Source organism: Argopecten irradians, chromosome 14 (assembly GCF_041381155.1).
Source record: "Argopecten irradians isolate NY chromosome 14, Ai_NY, whole genome shotgun sequence".
Taxonomy (NCBI): domain Eukaryota; kingdom Metazoa; phylum Mollusca; class Bivalvia; order Pectinida; family Pectinidae; genus Argopecten; species Argopecten irradians.
Genome location: NC_091147.1, coordinates 27,538,642 through 27,560,848, shown reverse-complemented (window position 1 = coordinate 27,560,848; position 22,207 = coordinate 27,538,642). Strand labels below are relative to the sequence as shown.

The window sequence follows — 22,207 nt, the reverse complement described above, 5'->3', positions numbered from 1 at the left end:
AATTGTTAAAATGGGAATGTAAAACGAGATCGATAATTTTGTAGAGTCACAAAAGTTGTTAACTGACCCTTAATACTACACGTATCATCACCCTCTGAACAATCTAATTTAAAAAAAAATAAAACGTTAATGTTCATAATGCGGGTCGTCTTATATTTCCCGCCGTTGTCCTAAATACCGCTCGGTAGTTGACTATCATTGCGCCAGACTGCAAAACAGCGAAATGTCTCTCCGCTGTTATCATGTTTGGTGTTGTAAGCTCATCATTGCCATCGGCATATATTTTCTGATGTTATCAATCTTTTAAAGAAACCTTAATGGTTTACTCCGGAAAAGTAGTGGGTCTATAAGTAGCCGGGAAAATTAGTTTTTTTTTATATAAAAGTCGTTTATTCAGAGATACTCTTCACTGTACAAACACTTAAAAATCAGTTTCTTATTGTCTCTGAAATGACTACATTTTTAACAAAAGTTATGTTTATGACTGAAAGTATTATTGATTTAAATGTAACTAACGTAAATGAAAATTAAAACAAAATAAAACTAAATAAATGAAAAAAAAATATGATAATAATTGGGACTAATTAATGTATCATATAACATAATTTATATTTTCTTGTAGTTTGAGATATTAGTTCTTCCTCGCGACAAACTATAAACAAATCCCCCTCCTTACCCCAAGTTGCCCTAATATCGATTGGTGTTATATATTATTTGTGATTCCTCCGATCGATACCGTACAGTTACAGGTACACTGTACGTGATATGTCGATTTCAATCATGAAATAGACACGTGTAATGATATCTGATCAGGTAACGTTCTGAAGCCAATAATTCCTTCTTTCTAACACGCGTTTTCAACAACTACATTACGTATCTATACAACCACACGTACTGTACATGTACATGTTTTATTGTGAAATCATTTTTTTATTGGGCTCAATTTTTGTGAGAGACCACTTTTTTTTACAATTCACGCGGAGTCATTTATAATGTGTTAAATTCAGTTCATGTTTTATCACTGTAATTAAAGGTTTGTTTATGGCCTTGACCAAAGCAGCGTCAAGCGTATCGCTGTTTTGAAAATGTGTTTGTTAACATTTTTTTAAAATGAACTAGGGTCTGTAACTTGTTTCGTAGTGTACATGAATAGTCATATATGTCTCTTATAAACAGGTCAAAAGATTTCACGGGGCGTATTTTCATTGATTGAGATTATAAAACTAAAACCGCAAAAATTATACCTCTACGGAATAAAATCATAGTTAAAACGCAAAAGGAATTCGAGTGTTGTATCCATCTATTTAATATAAAATGAAAACCTACCGTGGAGCGAATTTGTTGACTAGCGTCATCAGTATTTTATGTATGTAAAAGCATAATGGTCGCTATTACATGTATAACAATATCGGTAAAACGCCATATTGAGCGAATAAAAATTCTTATGTTAATTAGTTATATATGTAAATTTACATGGTACAGCGGGGCCACCTTGAGGAACTCCGCGATGACTCGTTTTTAACGAAGGTGAAAATCAAATTTTATGCATTTATTTCATAATCAAATAGATGAACAATACATTTCAAATTGTTCCAATTTCAGCTATGAATACTATGTGTAACACAATGTTGCTCAATCATTTGGTTTTAGACCGAGATTCAGTTACCGAATTAAACTTTAATCCTTACAAGTGTAGTTCATCACTTACATGAATCCGCTTGTTACGGAAACTTATTGGTCACATATATCGGCAGATTCCGTATCTTCCTCAAACTATTGAAGGAAGGTCGTCGGAAACAGCCGAAGTTACCGGAATTTTCCTAGTACCCCGTGGGTACATATATAGACAGACTTGTATATTTTATCATGTAAACATAGATATATATATATAGCCAGGTGGTCAGACCGATTGAATCGGTCAAGCGATATATATATGGACGCTGACCAAAACACCTCGAGGGTCACAGTTACCAACACACCTAGAGCGATACATATGGACATTTGGACAATGAATTACCATTAAAGACAGACAATCTAGATTAGAATCTAGTGTAAGGATCATCTGGAATTATTCAGTCTATCACGTTGATATTACGTATTACATGTGATGTATATAATTCCTGTTATGAGTATACTTCAAATGAAACTAACATTAGGGAATTAAATACATCATATAAAATATTTGATTTATCTGTAACAAACTTCATGATTTATTTTTCATTGTTTCAAATTGATGCATACAGTGTGTATATCATTTTATGAAAAATAGTTTGATGTATGTTGATTTCACATTTTAATGACCTCGCAATAGTGACAAATATTTATTCTTTTTAGTGCTAAAGAAACTAGTGTATACCGCTTTTAAATGCAACACGAAAGGTACTATGTGCGTTAAATTGATTCGATAGGCTAGCTATTTCCAGTTTGTGTTTCCTTTTTTTTCGGTTAAAAGTTAACCCGGCACATAACCACCAGTCCTGCATCTCTGAATGACGATTTAAAAAAAACAATCAAGCAGTTTTCAGGTACTGAGTGTATGTCGATAGTTTTTCTCCGGGTACTACAGGTTTCTTTTATCCCATGAACCCGACATGTCCTTAAATGACCCTGACTGTTCATAGGATGTAAATCGAATACAAACAAATATATGTTTATGATAGTTCAGATATATAGCTTCGCGGTTAGACTTTTTGGAATGGCGGGTAGAGTTACCAAACTATTTAACTGTAAATACAGCATGTCCTATACTACTATACAAACATGTACAGTGTGCTTGTATAATAAATTCTTCAATAGTCACGTGGCCACTATCTTATTGTTTAAACATAAAACAAAGGTTATAAAACGCCGTCGTGTCAGAGCAAAAAACCAATGATAAATTATCACGAGATAAAATTTTGATCTTGATATGTCGCGCAGGTATCTTGGGATTCGCCAAGGTTTTAACCATGCCCGTGTTGTACAAGGAAGTAAATAGATACTTCTACAAGCACGATATAAAAATGCCATGTATTGTATACCGAAACAAAACTGCACGTTATATAAACACAAATTATTTTACGGTATGATAAGATATACAAAAAAGAAAATTGGTTATATTTTTGTGCATAAATCCTTTTAAATACACCATTGATGAAAAAAAAAAGAATAATGAAAATGTGAAAATTACGAACACAGGGATATGGGAAATTATTATAATATTAATCTGCATAAAATTATTTTACGGTGTGATAAGATATACAAAAAAAAGAAAATTGGCTATATTTTTTGTGCATAAATCCTTTTAAATACACCATTGATGAAAAAAAGAATAATGAAAATGTGAAAATTACGAACACAAGGATATGGGAAATTATTATAATAATCTGCATGAAATTATTTTACGGTGTGATAAGATATACAAAAAAGAAAATTGGCTATATTTTTTGTGCATAAATCCTTTTAAATATACCATTGATGAAAAAAAAGAATAATGAAAATGTGAAAATTACGAACACAGGGATATGGGAAATTATTATAATAATCTGCATGCAATTGCTAATTGGTAACCATCTAGTACAATTGTATGTCATTAGCCCATCCTAAGTACATGTATAGGCGTAAGACTGCCATACATACATAGACTGTAACTTATTATTACCATGTCCCTGTGACTACACAATGTGCATATTTCTTTTGCACTTCCTTCATCATGCTTACTTGCAGAAGTGCACGAACATTATAGTCACGTGACATACCTATGTTGACGAGTTTCACGTTGTCCTCTGTGATGGCGGTCAAGGCCAACGAGACGTTTGCCAGCCGCTGTATCTGACCCTGGGGCTTACTATACACCCTCCCGATCTTCTTAAGCTGGAGAGTCTCAACCAAAGCAACAAGGTGTACTCCATCACACAAATCAGTCCGTAAGTCAGTAAGAGAACGACCGCTATACTGACTCAATTGCTCATTAACCCAGTTTGTGAATGTTGATTGTTGTATATCCACCCATCGGTCCGAACCTGCGGGGTTGGGCGAAGCCGCCCCGTTAGTTAAACCGTTAGTCAATTTTGTACTCATTTTACCTCCGAAGATCGTCCATGACTTTTTCTGATCTGAACTTACAGTTGTATACAGGTAAATCCTTATTGATTAACACTCTTATCACACAGGTGTAACATACAGGTGTAGCATAAAGGTGTAGATACAGGTGTAGCGACTCTGGACAGTATGTGTTTGCGAAGTGGCTGCTGAATTTTATCGCCCCATGCATTCATTGATCACATTCCTACCTGATAACGAATCTGTCGGTCGGCAAGGTAGGACAACTCCCATCTACCTGAGTTTATCAGTGTCTTTATATGGACAAGTCATGTCAGGTAAAGGCTATATTAAAACGAAGGTTAAGTACAATAACATACATGAGTTGTTCTAGTGTCAATCTATATTTAGAAAAAATAAAAACAAAAGAAAAACTCTCTAAAACACATATATGATCAAGTCAAAGGTTTATCCTGATACACAACGCCAGAATGCTGTAAATTTACATTTTTAGGGTATACAATCTGTTCTTCATTTCAGCAACAGGCTAAAAAACCTATGTGTAAACAATTTAAAATTAATTCTCGGTATTGTTGCTTGCATTAACAGATGAAGATTTAATGTTGTGCAAATGAAGTGAACCACGAAAAAAAATTAGTATACAAAAGAGACAACAACATTGATATTTATCATACAGTGTATTTCGGTGCTATTTTTGCACTAGAAAGTTTATTTTGATACATACAATAAAAAAACATATCCACACATTTGTTTTGATATTTCTCAATATAACAGGCACAAAACTTATAAATAAAGATCATTAGTTGGTCCTGACCTATAATGAATCTCGTTTACCTAGAGATTAATTCTGATGATATTGTAGCATAAGAATTACTGTAGTATTCTGCTAACAATTTCTCAAATAAATGCCTTTATTCTAGAATTTCCATTCAGAAAGCAAGTATAAATAATCAAAATATTGACATACATGCATACCACGATTCAGTCTGATCAAAATCGTCTGTTGAGCTAATGGTTTAATCGTCGCCTCCATTACAGACTTACAACTGATCATACTGTACGTATACGCTGATTGGTGAATCGGAACTTATAGAAGACTAGCTTTTGGACAATAATTTTTATGCCAAAAATCCCAAAATAAGTCCGTTTAGGGAACCGCAGACTTAGTGTGGTACTCATGAACAGAAAGTTCGTTGAATCATGTTATATCTAGATCAGTCGTCGGAAAATGATGCGTATTGGAATAAATATATAACCCTTTGCATAAAACCTGCCTTCTCTTCTCATTATAGTAACTACTGTTTTGCTATCATTCAAGATATATAGAGTGTATTCCTTGTTTCTTAATGAATACCATTTACATTTCATCGAATGGGGTGGAAACTTTGGTATTTTTTACGAGTGAGCATTACGTCATATTTCAACACAAAAACATGACGTCATTTTCGCGCACACAATGACGTTATTTGTTTTAACCCTTTGAGTGCCACAGGAATCCTCTTAGAGAGTGCCAAGCCGTGTTTCGATCAAAATGTGATTTGAAAAAAATATGACGTAGAACAATTGAACAATAGAACCAGCGATGACGTCACGTCATTATCACGGCAAGCCTGTATTCCTCTCGTCACAAAATGGATATTATTGTGCACAACTGATAAAAGTACATGTTTGTGTACAGTTTCTAGCCAAGTGAATTTTTACCAAATTTGACATACTAATGGGAAATTTTCTACTCTTTCAGCTCATGATATTTGCATAGTTTCTCGTCACTGATTCTTTTGAGAAAAAACATATTTTATAAACAAAAAAACATCTTCATCGCCGTGTTTAGCATAACAAGGAAAGGAAGGTGTCAGCTTTGAGATGTGCACAAAACTAATGATATCTTAAAAAAATTAACATTGGAGAGCTATGCAAATATAATGAGCTGAACATATAGATGAATTTGGAAAAAATCCACTAATAAAGAGATAAGAAAAATTCAAAGATAAAATGAAAATAAAACAAATATATAGGAAAATTTAACAATGCGGAAAGACTTTTGACCCGAAACTGTTGATGTAGCGTTTAAGGTCATGTGCTATATGTCTATTTTCAGATATTTTAACAGAAGTTTTTAAATAGAATTATATGAATCGTTGAAATAAAAAACAATGTATCGTCTCAAATCACATTTTATTCCAAACAGAAAACCAAACAACATTTATTCTTCGTGACGTCATCTGTACATGTATGCATGTGTCTTACTTGTAATCGACGGAAATTCCTTGAACGTACCGTATTCGCACATTTGTATCACTCTAAAATGTATAAGAAACTAAGAATGATATAGGAAAAACAGACGGTCAGCAACCGAGATACATTGTATATCCTTTCGGTAAATAAATGATAGCGGTGGATGGGGGAACGAGAGAATGGTACAGCGATACGGTATAAGCACAGGGGTTTGGCTCTATAGATAGTTCTCTCTCTCTATCTATTTATCTCTCTTTATTTATATTATACAAGGTAATACTGTGTCACAGTATTACATATATATATGTAATAGAGAGAAACATGTCTATAGAGCCTAACGCCTGTGGTATATATAACCGCAACATAGCAAGCCAAGTACCCAAAACAGTGATAGTATCGTAATGGCTACCGAGGTAGGTGTAATCGATAACTTCACTTCATATATTTCTTTATTTTAAAGATGCTCCACCGCCGACAGAGCATAAATGATAGTCGTCATTTGAACAATAATTTGTGTTTAATCGTGTATATATATGCCTAATTAACACAAAAAATAACATAAGATAATTTATTTCGCCTTTGGTGCATGCGCAATCACTACTTCATTCCATATAGGATATAGTGCGACGGAATTTTTTCGGGATGCAATTATTTATTTTTCATATTTTTAACTTGAAGTAAAATTAGAAGCTCAAACTTTTCAATGGTGGTAATGATGTTAAGTTAGTAACTTTTATAACTGAAGAAAAATACTAATTTGTCTGCTCCTGTTTTTGATAGTGAAAAAATACTATTCGTCAGCGGTGGAGCATCTTTAAGATAAGGAATTCGAACAAATGATATAATTTTTTCCCGGTGCAGACTTTGTGCATTTTCAAAATCTATTTTTTCAGAAAGATTAATAAGGCGAACGAGTCCGCATTAAATCGTATGCATGTATATGTGTAAGTTATTCACATTAATCAGAGAGAAATCTGAACAGTATTGCCAGCCGCGCGAGTACACCAAAAAGCCCGCGAAAAAATATCCTACAATCGACTAAAGTTGATTTGTTAGTTACTTATTTTTGGTGATGTCGATATTTATTGACGTACATTTGATATGTCGGTAATTATTAACATTCAAGCGAACGAGAGCTATTTGTCTAAGCATACATTTGTATTTAACATAAAACATGTTTTGTGCCTGTGCTTATTTCAACAGATAAGAATGCAACTGTCAATCAATGTTCTCGTATATTTATGATATTGATATATTGCGTTAATACCTGTGCATTTTATGTTGCTCTTAAGCATAAATCCCTTAAAATTAAATTATATAACGTAAATTTTATATACTTAATTATCGCCTTTTGTCCGTCGTTCTTCAGCCGTCCGTATTCTTTTTACCGCTACAGGTAATTCTCGAACAGTATTTGAGGTGATTTCTTTTCATTTATATGTCCCGCTTCCTATGAACATGCATATTGTAACTTAGGACAAATCAGAAAACAACATGGCTGACAGGCACCAATGCACATGCATTTGGAATTTTAAGTATTTTACTGCTACGAATAGACTTCTTATGCTCAATTTCGGCTGAAACGTCTTTTCACATGGTCAATTTTGCAATATAGATCTACCTGATTTTATTTATTCATTGATTCTAAACAAGTTGCCAAACATCCAGAAAATTATCTACTCTTACAGATCATACATCAGTAATTTTAATTTATATTGTTTTTTTTAGAAAACCGTGTCCTATGAGCAAGCATTTTCACGCTATTTGTAAAAAAAAAAGAAAGTTTCATGGAGTTTTAACGGTGCAAAAATAATGATATTTTGAAAATGAAACATCGAAAGACTCAGCAAATAGTATGAACTGAGAGAGCAGACAATTTCGTATTGTTATACTAAATTTGGTAAAAATCCGTCGATAAATAAAGCCATTGTTCTTAGGTGAAAAAAGTCGAAACCTTGGAGCAAACAATCACGTCGCCATTTTCCCGTCGAGCCGATCTGGAGCGCGAAAATGACGTTGCAGAATAGTTAGATGACGTCATCACTATTGTTAAACTGCCGAATTTCAGAGAGCCTAAAAAAAGGCCCTTTGGCACTCAACGGTAGTATCATAGAGCCTATATATAGGCTCTGTGGCACTCTAGGGGTTAAAAATTATATTTTCACTGTCAATGCTGCATTCCGATTGGCCCAAAGCGAGTGAAAATTATAAAAAGTATATCGCTTTAACTTCACCGTAGAACTTTATATTTCACTGCGAAAAATGCAATAAACATCTTTAAAATTCCCGACAAGGCAACATTGAACGGAATTTTCGGATTGCAACGTTTGGAGGTTGGTAGTAAAATAAGTAAGGAAAGCATTTTTAGTTTGGGCATTCTGGTTGGATGTTCGATGTAATATACCAATGAAGATACTACCCAACTGATGAGGTGATTTGACTCGAAATAAAACGACGTTAACAGGTAATGGTTTCACCAATATAAATTGCTATATCTCACCATGCTTATCTCTATCAATCGTATCTAAAAAGACGTTTGCCAGGTAGAAAAAACATAGAATTATCTATTTCAGGGCATAACCTGGTTTCAGGATCATGGAATATTCTTAGACCTCAGTTTAGACTTAGCCAATCAAATCAAACGTAACGTTATGTATCGTCGATTTTAATTAGTCAAGTCAAACTTAAACAAAACGTTACGTCATATCTGAGTGGCTTAGCAAAAACTTTTAAGTCTAAGAAGACTGGTTCATTATCCTATAGCCAGGTGTTACTAATGGTAATAACGCCAAACATTGAATGGTTACAGATTGCGCTTTCAATTTTGTCTTACTTATAATGACGATAATTACTGTCGTATGAGGTAGCAAGGATACTACGAGCATAATATGACATACATGTATAAAAGACAGATCGACAAATGAACCTGGATTGGTGTGAATATTACCACATCAAAGTATTAAGAAGAGCAGGTAAAACATGCAATGTAGAAAAATGCATTCATGTCTAACAATATGTGCATGTTTGAGTCTGATTGTGTATTGTAGTGCGGTATATTGTGTACTTTTAAAAGAAGTATTACGAGGTCTGAGGCTCCAAGTGCCATTCTTACATCAATAATGTTCAAGACTAATCATAATAACGTAATATGTATGAGGCATAGAAAAAAGTGGCAGAGAAAGAGGTAGGTTAAAAAAATAAAGTAACAATAAGGTTAATACATATGTGGGTCATGGCAGAACTAGATAGGAATAAGACAATAAAGATAGGGTTATTGGGAGTGGGGCAGAATTTCCAAAGATAAAGCAACTATTAATACATTAGTTACAAACATCAAAATGTACTAGAATTGAAATACATAGTTTCAAAACTAAGTAGGCCATTGTAATTGAAATTTCTTAACTTATAGAGTTATTGTAATTTGGCACTAAATATCATAATTACATCTGACAGATCACATATAGGACGCAACGAAACCGGAGTTACCACTAAAAATAGTTGAGTATCATACATAGTGAAACAAAGGCTGCATTTTCATGTATACGGTATGATTACTAACAAATATGCAGAATTTAACTGAATGCATAGTTTCAACATTAAGTGAAAGGCAGTACTTTAATATAGCAATAATTGATAACAAAAATACAGATAAAAACCCACCGAAGTACAAAAGGTTATGCAACACTATATTTGAAGATTTACCATTGACTAGAAAAGTTGACCGATCAATATGAATATGTATATGGTGATAGATGGTTTTCCCAAATCGTTCAAGAGAACTTCCGTATGGATTATTATAGCTACAGTAAAAGAGTTTACACTAAACAAAATCGTAGATTTATTCATGTTTAGATATAGAGAAACAAATATAAAGTTGTAATTCCTTAATATATACGTAATTGTTATAAACATATTTATCAAGGCTCGCCTGAAAACAATATAAAATCACGAGGTCCATCATAAACGAACAACTAGGTCCAACCTGTCAAATCGCATAATTGAAAACGCCCCGAGTCTATATGCCTTTCCTTACTTCATTGCCCAAACGCTGCATTCTTCAGGGTGGTGTTCTTTGACCAATGCTTTTCTTGTAATTAATATGCAAATTAGAGATTGTTTTCAAAAAGAGGTCTATCATTTTATTTCATATTTTACAGTGATAGCATTAAACTAAAAGTGACTTTTCAGAAAAATTTTCATTTTAAACCTACAAAACGCATAATGCATGGACTATTGTAGTGCAAGAAATATGTGCTGTTGCATCAAGCATGTTTCTGCGTGCCTTTAAATGATTTTTCACAGCTTGATTCATCATGAAATCTAATAAGTTCCAATAGGTTACTGAAGAAAACAAAGCATATCGAACTTTCTCCAAATTATGGCACATTACTCTAGATATCCAGCAATAAAATAAAAATAATACAACAATATAAACAGTGTTATGTTATATCTTGTGGTTGCTTTGTATGGGAACAACTGTTTTTGCAATTCATTAGGTTTTCATGAGAAAAAGGGGTCGCAGTAATACACAATCCTGTTCCTACAGGCAGCCAACCCTGTCTTAGCGATCACCATTATATAAAGACCACCTGATTTATAAGACCACTTTTAGGGTCATAAAACATTAATTTTATCCCAATTTGCTCTGCCAAAAACAGACCACGTTGCTATAAAAGACCATTTTTCTTGGGCCCTTGGGTGGTCCATTAGACAGGTTTGACTGTACTCTCTAGTAGAGCCATGAAACTGTTATCATGATAAGGTGATCATATATAGGTAACATTTATGTAATTTCTCCTTGGCTTTGTATTTCGTGACGGTCACTAAGAATGTTCATGCACGACTCCGACCACGCTATCACCTGTTCAATGGAAACAATACCTACCACGTATCGCAAAATGTTTATATTTTGGAACACATCTGAATGTTTAAGAAATCATGTACATTTACAAATAAAATGAATTTGTTCTAAAAACGACAAATAGACATCTTTCATTTTGCCCGACACAGAGTACGGATACCGACACCGACACGGACTTCCAAAATTCGGGGGTTGTCTCAAAAAACAAATTCAACAAATCAAATTCGCCTTACTATAGTATAGGAAGAAAAACAATCAAAGAGTTGGATTTCGTATGAAAATAAATAAAAATCAATTATAAGGAAATGAAAAAAAAACCCAAAAACAAATACGCAGCTACATCTATTTATCTATCCATAATGCATTGCGTAATTCTTCTAATCGTCTAAATAAAATGTGCGCACATGGTAACCTTATATGTATTTATTACGCGAAAACACGTGTTGTGTTCAGGTAATTCTTTTAATTTCGGGTAAGTCATTAAATAATTAATTATACAATTTTAATCAAGAATGTCAAAAATCTTGAGGACCTTTACCGCTCATAACGTTTTATCTTCCTAAGCCACTGATCAACTTCACCTTTGAAAGTTTATGTATTTAAACCAAAAAAAAATAAGTTATATAAGAAATTGTTACCGGGCATGCACTGTCACCATTGATATACAGGCTTTCGACTCTGTAGATATATGGACACCTCTGTGTAATACTGGGTACACATATAGAGGTCGTCCGTATATCAATAGTTACAAGCCTGTGTATCAAATGAAAACTATACGATATCGGTCTGCATATGCACTCAAGCATGACACAGGTAGGTCAGCTTTCACGTGCATAGAGATAGGACAGTGCTGTAACAGACGACTATTTTGAGGTGCGAAACAAGCATATTGTATCAAAAATGTATAATGAATAAACTTCAACAATGAACACAATTAACAAATTTGAAAGTAATCACACATTTAAAGTTATATAGACGTTGCAAGCAGAATTCAATTTATTTCAAAATATTAAGAACGTACATATTTGTATATATCATCTACTTCCTTGAAATATATCAACAAAAATGTACTGAATTATACCTGTAGTATGTTTTAAAGACACGAAATTTGATTGCATCCCGCCAATCAAATGACCAGATGTTGTATAATGAATATGTATATATAGTACCGCCTATATTAATTGAGTTTACATTTGATTGATTTTCAGTGTAACCTGACATTATAAAATGAAAGAAAACGATACCATTTAAACTTAAAACTACTTCCAGCAATTATGTCTAACCTTAAGGATGTATTCTTCTGAGGTTTCAGTCCCGTTGAAGTCTCGTTTCGACAAAGATCAAAGAAGTTATGAGATTTTCAAATATATTTTATAAATATCTGTAGCAAGTTGCAAGATGTAAATTTTGTCAAAAAATTACATTTTTATTTTCAGTAGATTTTTTATACAGGGATTTTAAGAAATGGCCCATTTGGCGGCCATTTTGAAATTGTGTCTTTTTCCTCTTTGAGTTTAGCCATAGTTTAACCACTTTTTACTGAAATTGTTTTTACTTCAATCATCACTGCACCAGCATGTTTAGCTATATCGAGCTAGTTTTTGCTGTTAATCTTTACTAGGTTCGTGGTTATTAAAATATTGAGCATTATTGCGTGAAGTGATACGCCTTTGACACTTTATTCTTACATTTGATGGTAATTTGAGCACTTTTATTTTTTACTCTAAAATACTGAAAAATAACACATATTCAAATGGGGCAAAAAAGTAAGCACACTGACCCCCCATTTTTCTGCCTAATTTAGAAAGAACAACCCATTCCCTATTGATGTGCAAAATATTAACAAAAGTTTAATACCACAACTGTTTCTATAAAGGGTTAAATTTGGCAAAAATGGCTGAAAATGGTGTATTTGGTAGCTCAAAATTAAGGGGTAGGGGTAGCATATGTTGTTATTCTGAGAAACAATATGAGTCTTATCAATCAAAACTTTTATATTTTTAAAGAAGACTACAGAAAAATAAATTCTTCAAACTTCCATACATATCAAACACATCTCATTAAGAAATTATGGCTTTAAACTCTTGTGTATATGGTCAAAACAGCAAAAATCCCAAAAAATCCAATATTTTGTCAACTTGGTATTTTTGAGTGACAATAGCTCAAAAACAAGCACACCGACATATGTTTTTCTTCCATTTTCTTGTAATGTATGAACTCCTATTTCCAAAAATCTATACGAGAAAAAAAGTTTAATACAAGAAAATTTTGACTTCTCAGAGGTGTACATCCTTAAAAGATACGACACGAGAAGTATATTCTATTTATAACGTATTTGTTACAATTTTGCCTATTCTACATTTCTTGACGGCCCCCAAATTTCGGAAGTCCGTGTCGGTGTCGTTGTCCGTACTCCGTGTCGGGCAAAATGAAAGATGTCTATTACAAAAAATAGACATTATTTTAAGGTTTTAACGATTTGTTTCTTTGCATTTAGATAATAGTATCGTATCTATTTCTCCAGACCTATATATTAAAATTTAGTAGTGAGGTTTAATTTTTTTTCTTGCTGCGATATTGACTTTTCCATTCAGAGAGACCGCTATTGATCATTAAAAGGGTAAATAAGCTTTGGGCTGTTATTCAGTCGTTTTGACTATTATGTCAGCAAAATATGTTGAAATGAAAATGAAATCGTTGTTATTCAAATTTAGTCATGATCTTTGGAATTTCTCAATTGACAGATGGTAATATCACATAAGAATTCGTATCTTTGTTCATAGTCTAGATCCATAGTCACCTTATCTTTGTCTTGAAATGGTCATCACGTGATTGAAATGTCAGCATATTGACTGATAAGTTATCGCCATATATAGAACTTTTTGGGCAGTGTCTTCAATTCTGAAAACACATCAGCGAAGGTAAGTTAATGGTCCACTACCTTTCCAAAACGACTTTTAATTTTTACCGTGGGAATGTAAAACGAGATTGATGATTTTGTAGATTCGGAAATGCTATAAGCTTACCGTTAATACAACACACTTATTATAATCTTCGAAACAATTTACTTCAATTAGTCTAAATGTCATATCTTTAAAGGCGGGCTGTCTTACGTTTCCCGCCGTCGCCCTACACTATGTAATTACCATGCGTTAGTTGAATATCACTGCGGTCAAAATCGTGAATTTTAGTTAAGTTCAATATTTTAAGCCTAATTATAGTAACTTCATTCACTTTTCCTTTCGTAGCGGCATTGTTTAGAAATCTAATTTAATAATTCTTCACGGTGATTAATTATGAACCATTTACCATGCATATTATAGGTACATTGTAGATTGATCTTTTCCCGCGACATCCGTGTAAATAATTCGTATACTGAATGTGCTCATAAATACTGTGTTTACATTACAGCATTATGAAGCTGTTATTGATCGTAGCCTGCTTGGTGGCGGTGAACGCCTTACCAACAAAGAGGTAGGTGACGTAATGTGAAGTTAAGATACTGACAAATTCTCTAAATGTTATTGTTTTGAAAAGCAATGGCCAATTCTTCATGTCTGTGTTGATATATTAATTCAACAGTTCATAATAATTCATTGATTAAGAATATTGGTAGGAAGCACATGCACGTGCTATGCATTGGATCTTTTCATAACCACATGTATCTTATTACCATCTACCCCGAGAAACAAATTATGAAAATATGATAACAACAGAACGACACTTTCGGAGGAAGATGTGGATGTGGTATCAGCTTTATCGATAATTACCGCAATTGAAATCACATTAAAATCGTGGTTAAGGAATGTTGTCTGAAAGAAAAAATTAGTATATCCTCGCCAGTGTCTATGGTAACCTATTTTATAATGTTCATAAATTAATCAATATCTATGTATTAAGCAAAATACAGTAAATGATAAAATCTTAATCAATTCAATGTCATAAATCACTCTAGAAAACGCTATTAGTATTGATTTTTACAAAACATCATCTACCAACATATAGGACACTCTACAACATTGACATAGCGTAAAATAAGATCAACCCATTTACCCCCTTACACGTTTAACAGTTAAAGGGGCGTATTCATAAAACATGTAGGTTATTTGTGTATTTTTTACATTGATGTTTCCCACTAGGTGTGACTACAATTGTGTGATGGGTCTAGTGGAGCATGCCTACCACAACCCCGTCCATCTGGACCCTTCCAGTAAGTACAGTACATTTTACGCGTCTCTAGTCCAATCGGAACACCTCGCCTACTTCTTCCAACATAGGACGAGGTGATCCGACTGCTCTCTAGTCCTGAGGGTATAGACGACGCACAGCATACATAGGAGTTCGTCTCAAAAATGTATACAAATACCCGAATCTGTGGTAAATCTACTGTGCATTGTAGGAATTCGAAAAGGGATAAAATTATGGACGGACAAATGTAATCTTTCCCTACCTAGAGAATGTGACAACGAGGTCACAACCCGAGGGGTAATTCATGAACGTCCAACCCGAGGCTTTCCGAGGGTTGGACATTTAGGAATTCCCCCGAGGGTTGTGATGTCGTTGTCACACCCTCATAGGCATTATTCTTTTTCTCCCATACACAAAAGCAAAAAAAAAAAAAAAAAAAAAAAAAAAAAAGAGAGATTTAGGAAAATAATAAGCATTTTCAACGCGAAATAAACATGAAATCTCTCACGGCTAAAACCGGTGACAAATCAGTGAATTAATGGAGAACACACTATTACAGGTTTTATAGACAACAGGTAACATGTAATCCAATAATATTACATTTTTTCACTTATTGTAGTACTAGTACATGTTGTAATGTTTATACAACCCCAGAGTACTATCGTATACTGATATGCAGTACATCTAGGCTCAGAACTGGAGATGCATATTATCTGCAGAATAGGACACAATTTTATTCAGTTTTAATGATTACATTTTATCATTTTCTCCAACATTTTGATTTTGTTAATAGCTGGAAATGTTGACCACTCCACGTTTGGCAAAAGAGATTTAAGGTATGTTTTTAGCGACGTCACCTGAATTAAATGAGTATCTGTCCTGATGTTTTTGCATCATATGATATGAGTAATTCAAAGAAAAGGAGATTGCAAATCTCACCATTTGCTGATAAGATCATATTTTTCAAAAGTATTGATAACATTGAATACAGCTACTTTCTTTCTCTGTTGAGACTCTATAACTTGATGTAAGATGATGTTTTCAATGATCGTCAATAATCGTGAATATTACAAGGCTCTTTCATATGTGGATATGAAGGATAGGGATATTCTACCCAAGGGTCACAAAATGTAGTAAAACCCGAGGCTTGTCGAGGGTTTTGCAACATTTTGTGATCTTGAGGGTAGAATATCCCTATCCTTTATACACTTATTCTTTCATGCCTCGACTTTTATTGCAATTTCACAGCTATAATATCACGCCATTTTGAAATAAATTCGAAGAAATCCACGACTGAAAGTCAATTTTTCATACATGAAAAATTACGTGATATTTTCAACAAAAAACCGTTGTTTGCATCTTTTATGGTAAAACCAGTCAAGTTTGTGGGAAAAAGATGTTTAAATTTTACCGAGCAAATAGAAATTTTGTTGACGCCGTGACGTCACGAGGCTTTATTGCATAGGTAGCCATGCAACACAGCCTCAGGCGGCATGAGTGTATTGCCCTAAACCAGCCAGTATTACACTTGAAGGTATGAAAGAAAACTGCTTTCTATCTCTGTTGAGACTCTATACTTTTATATGAATTGTAGTGACCTGCTTGGGTCATTGACCCAGTCCATCGCAAATGTTGGCAATGTCCTTCATCAGACATTTAGTACAACTCCCGAACACGGATCTGATGCTTTGTCATCCATTATTCAAACTGGTCTCCAACCGATCGCCGGTGTCCTGAACGGTAAGTCACGTTTTGAATTTGTTGTGGTCCGTCGAAACAACAAATTTTTCTTAAAGACCCACTACCTTTCTGGAACGACTTTATCTTTTTTTTAAATGGGATTGTACAACGATGTTATGGAGTCTCAAAAGTTTCTAACTTACCGTTAATACTACACTCATCACGCCTTCTGAACAATTTTGTTCAAATAAATAAAATATAGATTTTTATAACGCTGGTAGTTGACTATCACTGCGCCAGAAGGGAAAAGAACGAAATGAATCTCTACTCTTATCATATATTACGCAGGAAATTGTGCATATGTTTGGTGTTGTAAGCTTATTTTAGGCTATCTATATATGTTTTATTATGTCATCAATGTGTATAGAAACCTTTTGCTTTTCATTTCATAAATTTTAATGACACTGATAATGACAAAACCAATAGGAGAGGATGGACTTGAATTACTTTTAAACCTACATACATTCTCACCTTAAATGTTTATATGGGCTGCATATAACGTGTTGCATTTAGTGTTATTGAAGCACGGTGCTGAAGTTACAGTTACGTGACATTCCAGGTTATTTAATTTTGCGGTTTCCATTACAATTTAAGATATTTGCTAGTGGTGGAGAGTCTTTCTAAACTATACTCAAAAACATTTTAATTGATTAATGATTATCAATAAAGCTAAACAAATCAGTGAATATTTCGATAGTGGAGGGTCATAACCCGCTACACAATCCTTTAATATTCAGCGTTTTCGGTCTCAACATGGCCGGGAAGAAAACTTTTGTCTCTGTGACATATCAAAGTTAAGAAAGATGTTATAATTTCAATGTGATGATGTATTTATCGTTTATATTAAATATTATGTAATTACAGGTGTACTTGATGGGCTTCAGCACAGCAACATGGTTGATGTACAAAAACGTGGCGCTAAGTATGATAATAATTTTAAACATTATGAAAAATAAACTTTGCAATTGAGAAGGGGGTCATGATACTTCTCTGTGACTAAATAACAAACGCAAGAAGCTAAAATTACGTGCGAACAATGCTTCTGTCTATTTTGATCATCTTATCATATCTACGTCAAATAGCTGCTAAAATACTAGACTCAGCTTAGACGTATCACAGGTGGAACAAGTAGTGCTAATTTTTTATAGAGATGGTCACGCGGTGGCTGAATGCAAGACCTCCGCCTCTGGGTCACGAGTTTGAATCTGGGTAATCCAGTTTTCCGCCACCATCAAACCTGGCACGTTCTGGTATATTTCAGGGAGTTTTTCAACAACATTGGAGACCAGTTGTCACAGACCTTCGCTAATCTCGGCCAGGCCTTCCAAACTACCTTCCAGGGACTAGCAATGACTGCATCTCAGCAGGGATCTGATCTTCTCAGCCAGGCGCTTCAGGGTGGCGCTATGGTAGTCGCTAATGGAGCTCAACGTATGTTTATAATTCCAGGAAAGATTTGCTAAGAGGTCCATATTATGGGTGCTAATTCAAAACTAAAAAATATTAGAAAATATACATATGGTTGTACGAAAATTAGAGGCGGGAAATATGTAGAAAAGATTTTTTTTAAATAGCGCCTCTTTTCGAATTACGTAATGAACATAACAAGTATACAATTCTTCCCTTTACCTGCCGGGTAGTAGTTTTCACAGACGGAAAGTTGTATTAGTTAGAAAAATGTTTAGCCTTTAAAGATGCCCAATATATTTGAAATGGGAACCATAAAGTTTATTACCACTTTCCCCATAAACAAAACATATTGAAAATAACAATTGACTGTAGATGCCCCATTTCAGATCTTGCTGCTAACCTCGCACACACAGATGCTCAGAAGAGGAATGCTCAGTGAGTACATACAATTAGTGAAAAAAGTTCATTTCTTCAAATTCCTAAAATTCTTTCCCAGACATATTGATATGTTGCGATTACGATCTATTAATATGACGAACTGTTAAGATTAGATATTGAAACATGTCAACCGCTGCATAATACGCAAAAAGCGAAATAGACGAAATTGTATAAATACAAATGTACTACGCAGTCACGTCAATTACGATAATTTTAGATGTCTTGTTTCCTCCGCAATGTCAAAAAAGTCAAAATTAATACTTTTTGTTTCGCGATGAAAGCTGACAAACAAATGCGAAAAGCTGGAAGTATAGGTTACATGAAATAACGGGTATATTACATAGACATACGTTAATATAATTATTCTAAATAAATGCACGGTTTCACAGTAAAACAAGTAGTGAAAGAAATATATTCCCAATGAATTCTCAACTCAGTAAAAATCAATTTGTTGTTTATTTATTTATTTTATTTTTTTAGAGAAAACAACACTTTTCAAATTATGTGATGATATAGCTCTGGTTTCATTTTTTTTTACGTTGATAGCTACTAGAAATCAGATTAAATTGATATTAATTCTTTCATCGATGATTCAGAACAGTTTTTGATATTAATATGAATTAAAAAATATAACATATATGATTTAACTCGTATACATATAAATTTTCAGAGGTGAATGAATTAATAGAATATCTTTATTTTTCTCAATTTTTAATTTCGTATTTCAGTGAATTTTTGTCCGGCATTGGAGACCAATTAAATCAGGCTTTCTCTGGTCTCGGTCTATCCTTCCAATCTGTTTTCGAAGGACTATCCCAAATGGCAGCTCAGCAAGGCACAGACCTCCTGTCTACGGTCCTTCAGAGTGGTAAGTAGTCGCCATTATGTTTAGTAAACATCCCAATCGGAACTCCTCGGATGTAACTGTTTTACATTGATCTCGTGGGTGATCCGAGAGCATCCAATTTTAAACCAAGGGACTACTTTCCTAACATGTTTGCCAACGAGAGCACTACTCAAGAAAACGTCAGTTTATCGATGATGTTTGCTGTGCATCTCGAAAGAGAAACGGTTATTAACATTTTCAATTTTTTAATATAATGCTATACTAATTCAGTATTTCAATGACTCTTTATATCCTTACGCGCATTTAGGGCGTAGGTAGGAAGTTCGATTTTCTGATATATTCTTACTCATTTTCCTTTCGTTGAAATCTTTTTTTGTATTTATTTTGAATATGAATCCCATATACATACGTAGTTGTATTGCAGACACTTAAATGCTTAAACATTTTTTACAGATAAGAGTTCTTAATTCACACACAATGTGTAGTCATGAATTAAAACAAAGTATTTATTTGTTCCAGCCCAGACATCTGCCCAGAAGAGAAATCTCGGGTAAGTTTGATAGATAAAGAATATATTGCTATGATATTACTATCCTAATAAATATTTCTATTACGATATATTTCAAATAAGCACATTAGATTAGCATAATAAGAGTTGATTCATTTGGTTTGAAATACAAAGTGGGGAATATGGTTTATCTGGCAAAGGCTAATTGGTAAATAAGGCTACATTAAATGCAAAGACAGAGTGCAAAATACCGTAACATCACTATCATCAATAACGTCACCAATTCATATCTTTTTTATCAGACTTATGTCTCAGGTATTTTTACTCGAAAACAATTCTTCCTTTTAAGTGATTTACTCGGTGATTTGCAAACCCAGATTGAGCATCTCGGTGATCTGTTTAGTCCCTTTATCACGCCTGATATGCATCGTAAGTATATCCGATCAAATTGCATCCCATCCGGGGTCAAGCTCTGATGACCTTTAATGCTAGCTGCATCATGTATATATACGTATGTAGCTATATTGCTCTTTTTGGTGAAGTGTCTTCGCACAGAAAAAATGGTGTGAAGACATTGTTCTTTTTTATTTTTATTTTGTCCCGTCAACAAATGCGGAAGTAACATCAGAATCTGACCTCATATGGGACGTTTTCAGATCATTTATGAAATACAGTGAGAACAATAATTTGCATGGCTTTTTTTAGGTCAAGATATAAGTTCAAAGAACTACAAATTATTTTGTGGCGATTTGATTTCGCACAATCAGTATTACGCCTCTAAAATGTTATCTATACCATGGTATCACCAGTTGACAAGCAGTATTCACATGGTTTGTCTGGAAAACTACATCCGAACATATATGATATATATGGATTCCTAACTCAATATATAATTATACTGTCGCTTATAATTAAGCATATATTTAATAGAATATGCAGGCAAATAATTGAAGCGTCTGTGAGACATCAAGTATAGACACATTTTCGAGAAAGTCATAGGGCATACGGCTCATTAACATCAAAGTTGATGAGCAAATTTCTTTTAAAAGTTGATGATTTTGGTAGAATTACACTGTTATAAAAATTACAAAGTTATCTTTAAGAAATATTTATCTGATTTGAAATGCAAACTTTTTGGATAATTTGATAAAATTAAAAATTGAATAACCGAAATCTTAATTTCTATATTACAGATCCCCTGAATGTCGAGACAAGAAATACTGCGTAAGTATAAAATTTTGATTTCCATTAACCATTAATTGATGCATTTCATTTATTTTGATGTATATATCGATTACCAATAAAGTGAAAAAATACCTCACTATAAGATCCCCTTATCATATGAAATGTCGAAAATCATATTGAAACATGTTAGTTTGATGATAATATGTTTGTGTATATAGGTATATGTTTTACTTAGCATGTTGCATAAAAATGACTTTGTTGTAATTTTCAGTAGATGTCTACATTTGAAATAGATTATGTGACAAAAGTTGTGGCATAAATTGTTAGGGAAGAAGGCAAATATGTCAAATTACAGTATTGGGTTTTTACTTCCGAGTAATTCCGTGAAATAGCTTGAATACTAATTGTGAAGTAATTATTATCTTTAGAATTTCATGTTTGACGGAAAATAGCATTTACGACATGTGTGAGTACCAACAATCCGTGTATCAACACTTAGACACAGTCGGCTTATTTACCTGCAAATTTTGTCTGCAATTAATTTTCCATGACAGTTATGGCAATACATATTATATAGTGTGGTTATTGGGACGGCACCTGTTGATTTGGTAGCGTGATACCTTAGAAAATTATATCGGAATTGCTGACGAGTGATTTCCCCTTTTTTAAATGAAGACAACATGGTTAAGGGACAGCTTTGATTGAAAAGTTTATGTGAAAAATACGTCAATAATGTATCTTAGATCAAGTCATT

At 33.5% G+C, this 22,207-nt stretch overlaps 2 protein-coding genes across 3 annotated transcripts in view; one reads left to right on the top strand and one right to left on the bottom strand.

Moving 5' to 3' along the window:
- Positions 1-4,234, bottom strand: part of LOC138307351 (filamin-A-like) — a 23,645-nt gene extending 19,411 nt beyond the window's left edge. Inside the window, exon 1 of the mRNA XM_069248047.1 lies at positions 3,738-4,234. Coding sequence (XP_069104148.1) covers positions 3,738-4,059 — 322 coding nt within the window. The 5' untranslated portion in view covers positions 4,060-4,234. The remainder of the gene's footprint in view (positions 1-3,737) is intronic.
- The window catches only part of LOC138306926 (uncharacterized), a 119,672-nt gene that overhangs the window by 96,244 nt on the left and 1,221 nt on the right, over positions 1-22,207 (top strand). Inside the window, exons 1-12 of one of the 2 annotated variants that reach the window (XM_069247498.1) lie at positions 13,995-14,058; positions 14,549-14,611; positions 15,277-15,347; positions 16,119-16,161; positions 16,920-17,065; positions 17,930-17,987; positions 18,327-18,496; positions 18,862-18,910; positions 19,642-19,781; positions 20,280-20,310; positions 20,618-20,697; positions 21,462-21,492. In XM_069247498.1, the coding sequence (XP_069103599.1) occupies positions 14,553-14,611; positions 15,277-15,347; positions 16,119-16,161; positions 16,920-17,065; positions 17,930-17,987; positions 18,327-18,496; positions 18,862-18,910; positions 19,642-19,781; positions 20,280-20,310; positions 20,618-20,697; positions 21,462-21,492 (878 nt within the window). In that variant the 5' untranslated portion in view covers positions 13,995-14,058; positions 14,549-14,552. Of the gene's footprint in view, positions 1-13,994; positions 14,059-14,548; positions 14,612-15,276; positions 15,348-16,118; positions 16,162-16,919; positions 17,066-17,929; positions 17,988-18,326; positions 18,497-18,861; positions 18,911-19,641; positions 19,782-20,279; positions 20,311-20,617; positions 20,698-21,461; positions 21,493-22,207 lie in introns of those variants that run through there. The other variant, XM_069247497.1, reaches the window with a different exon arrangement.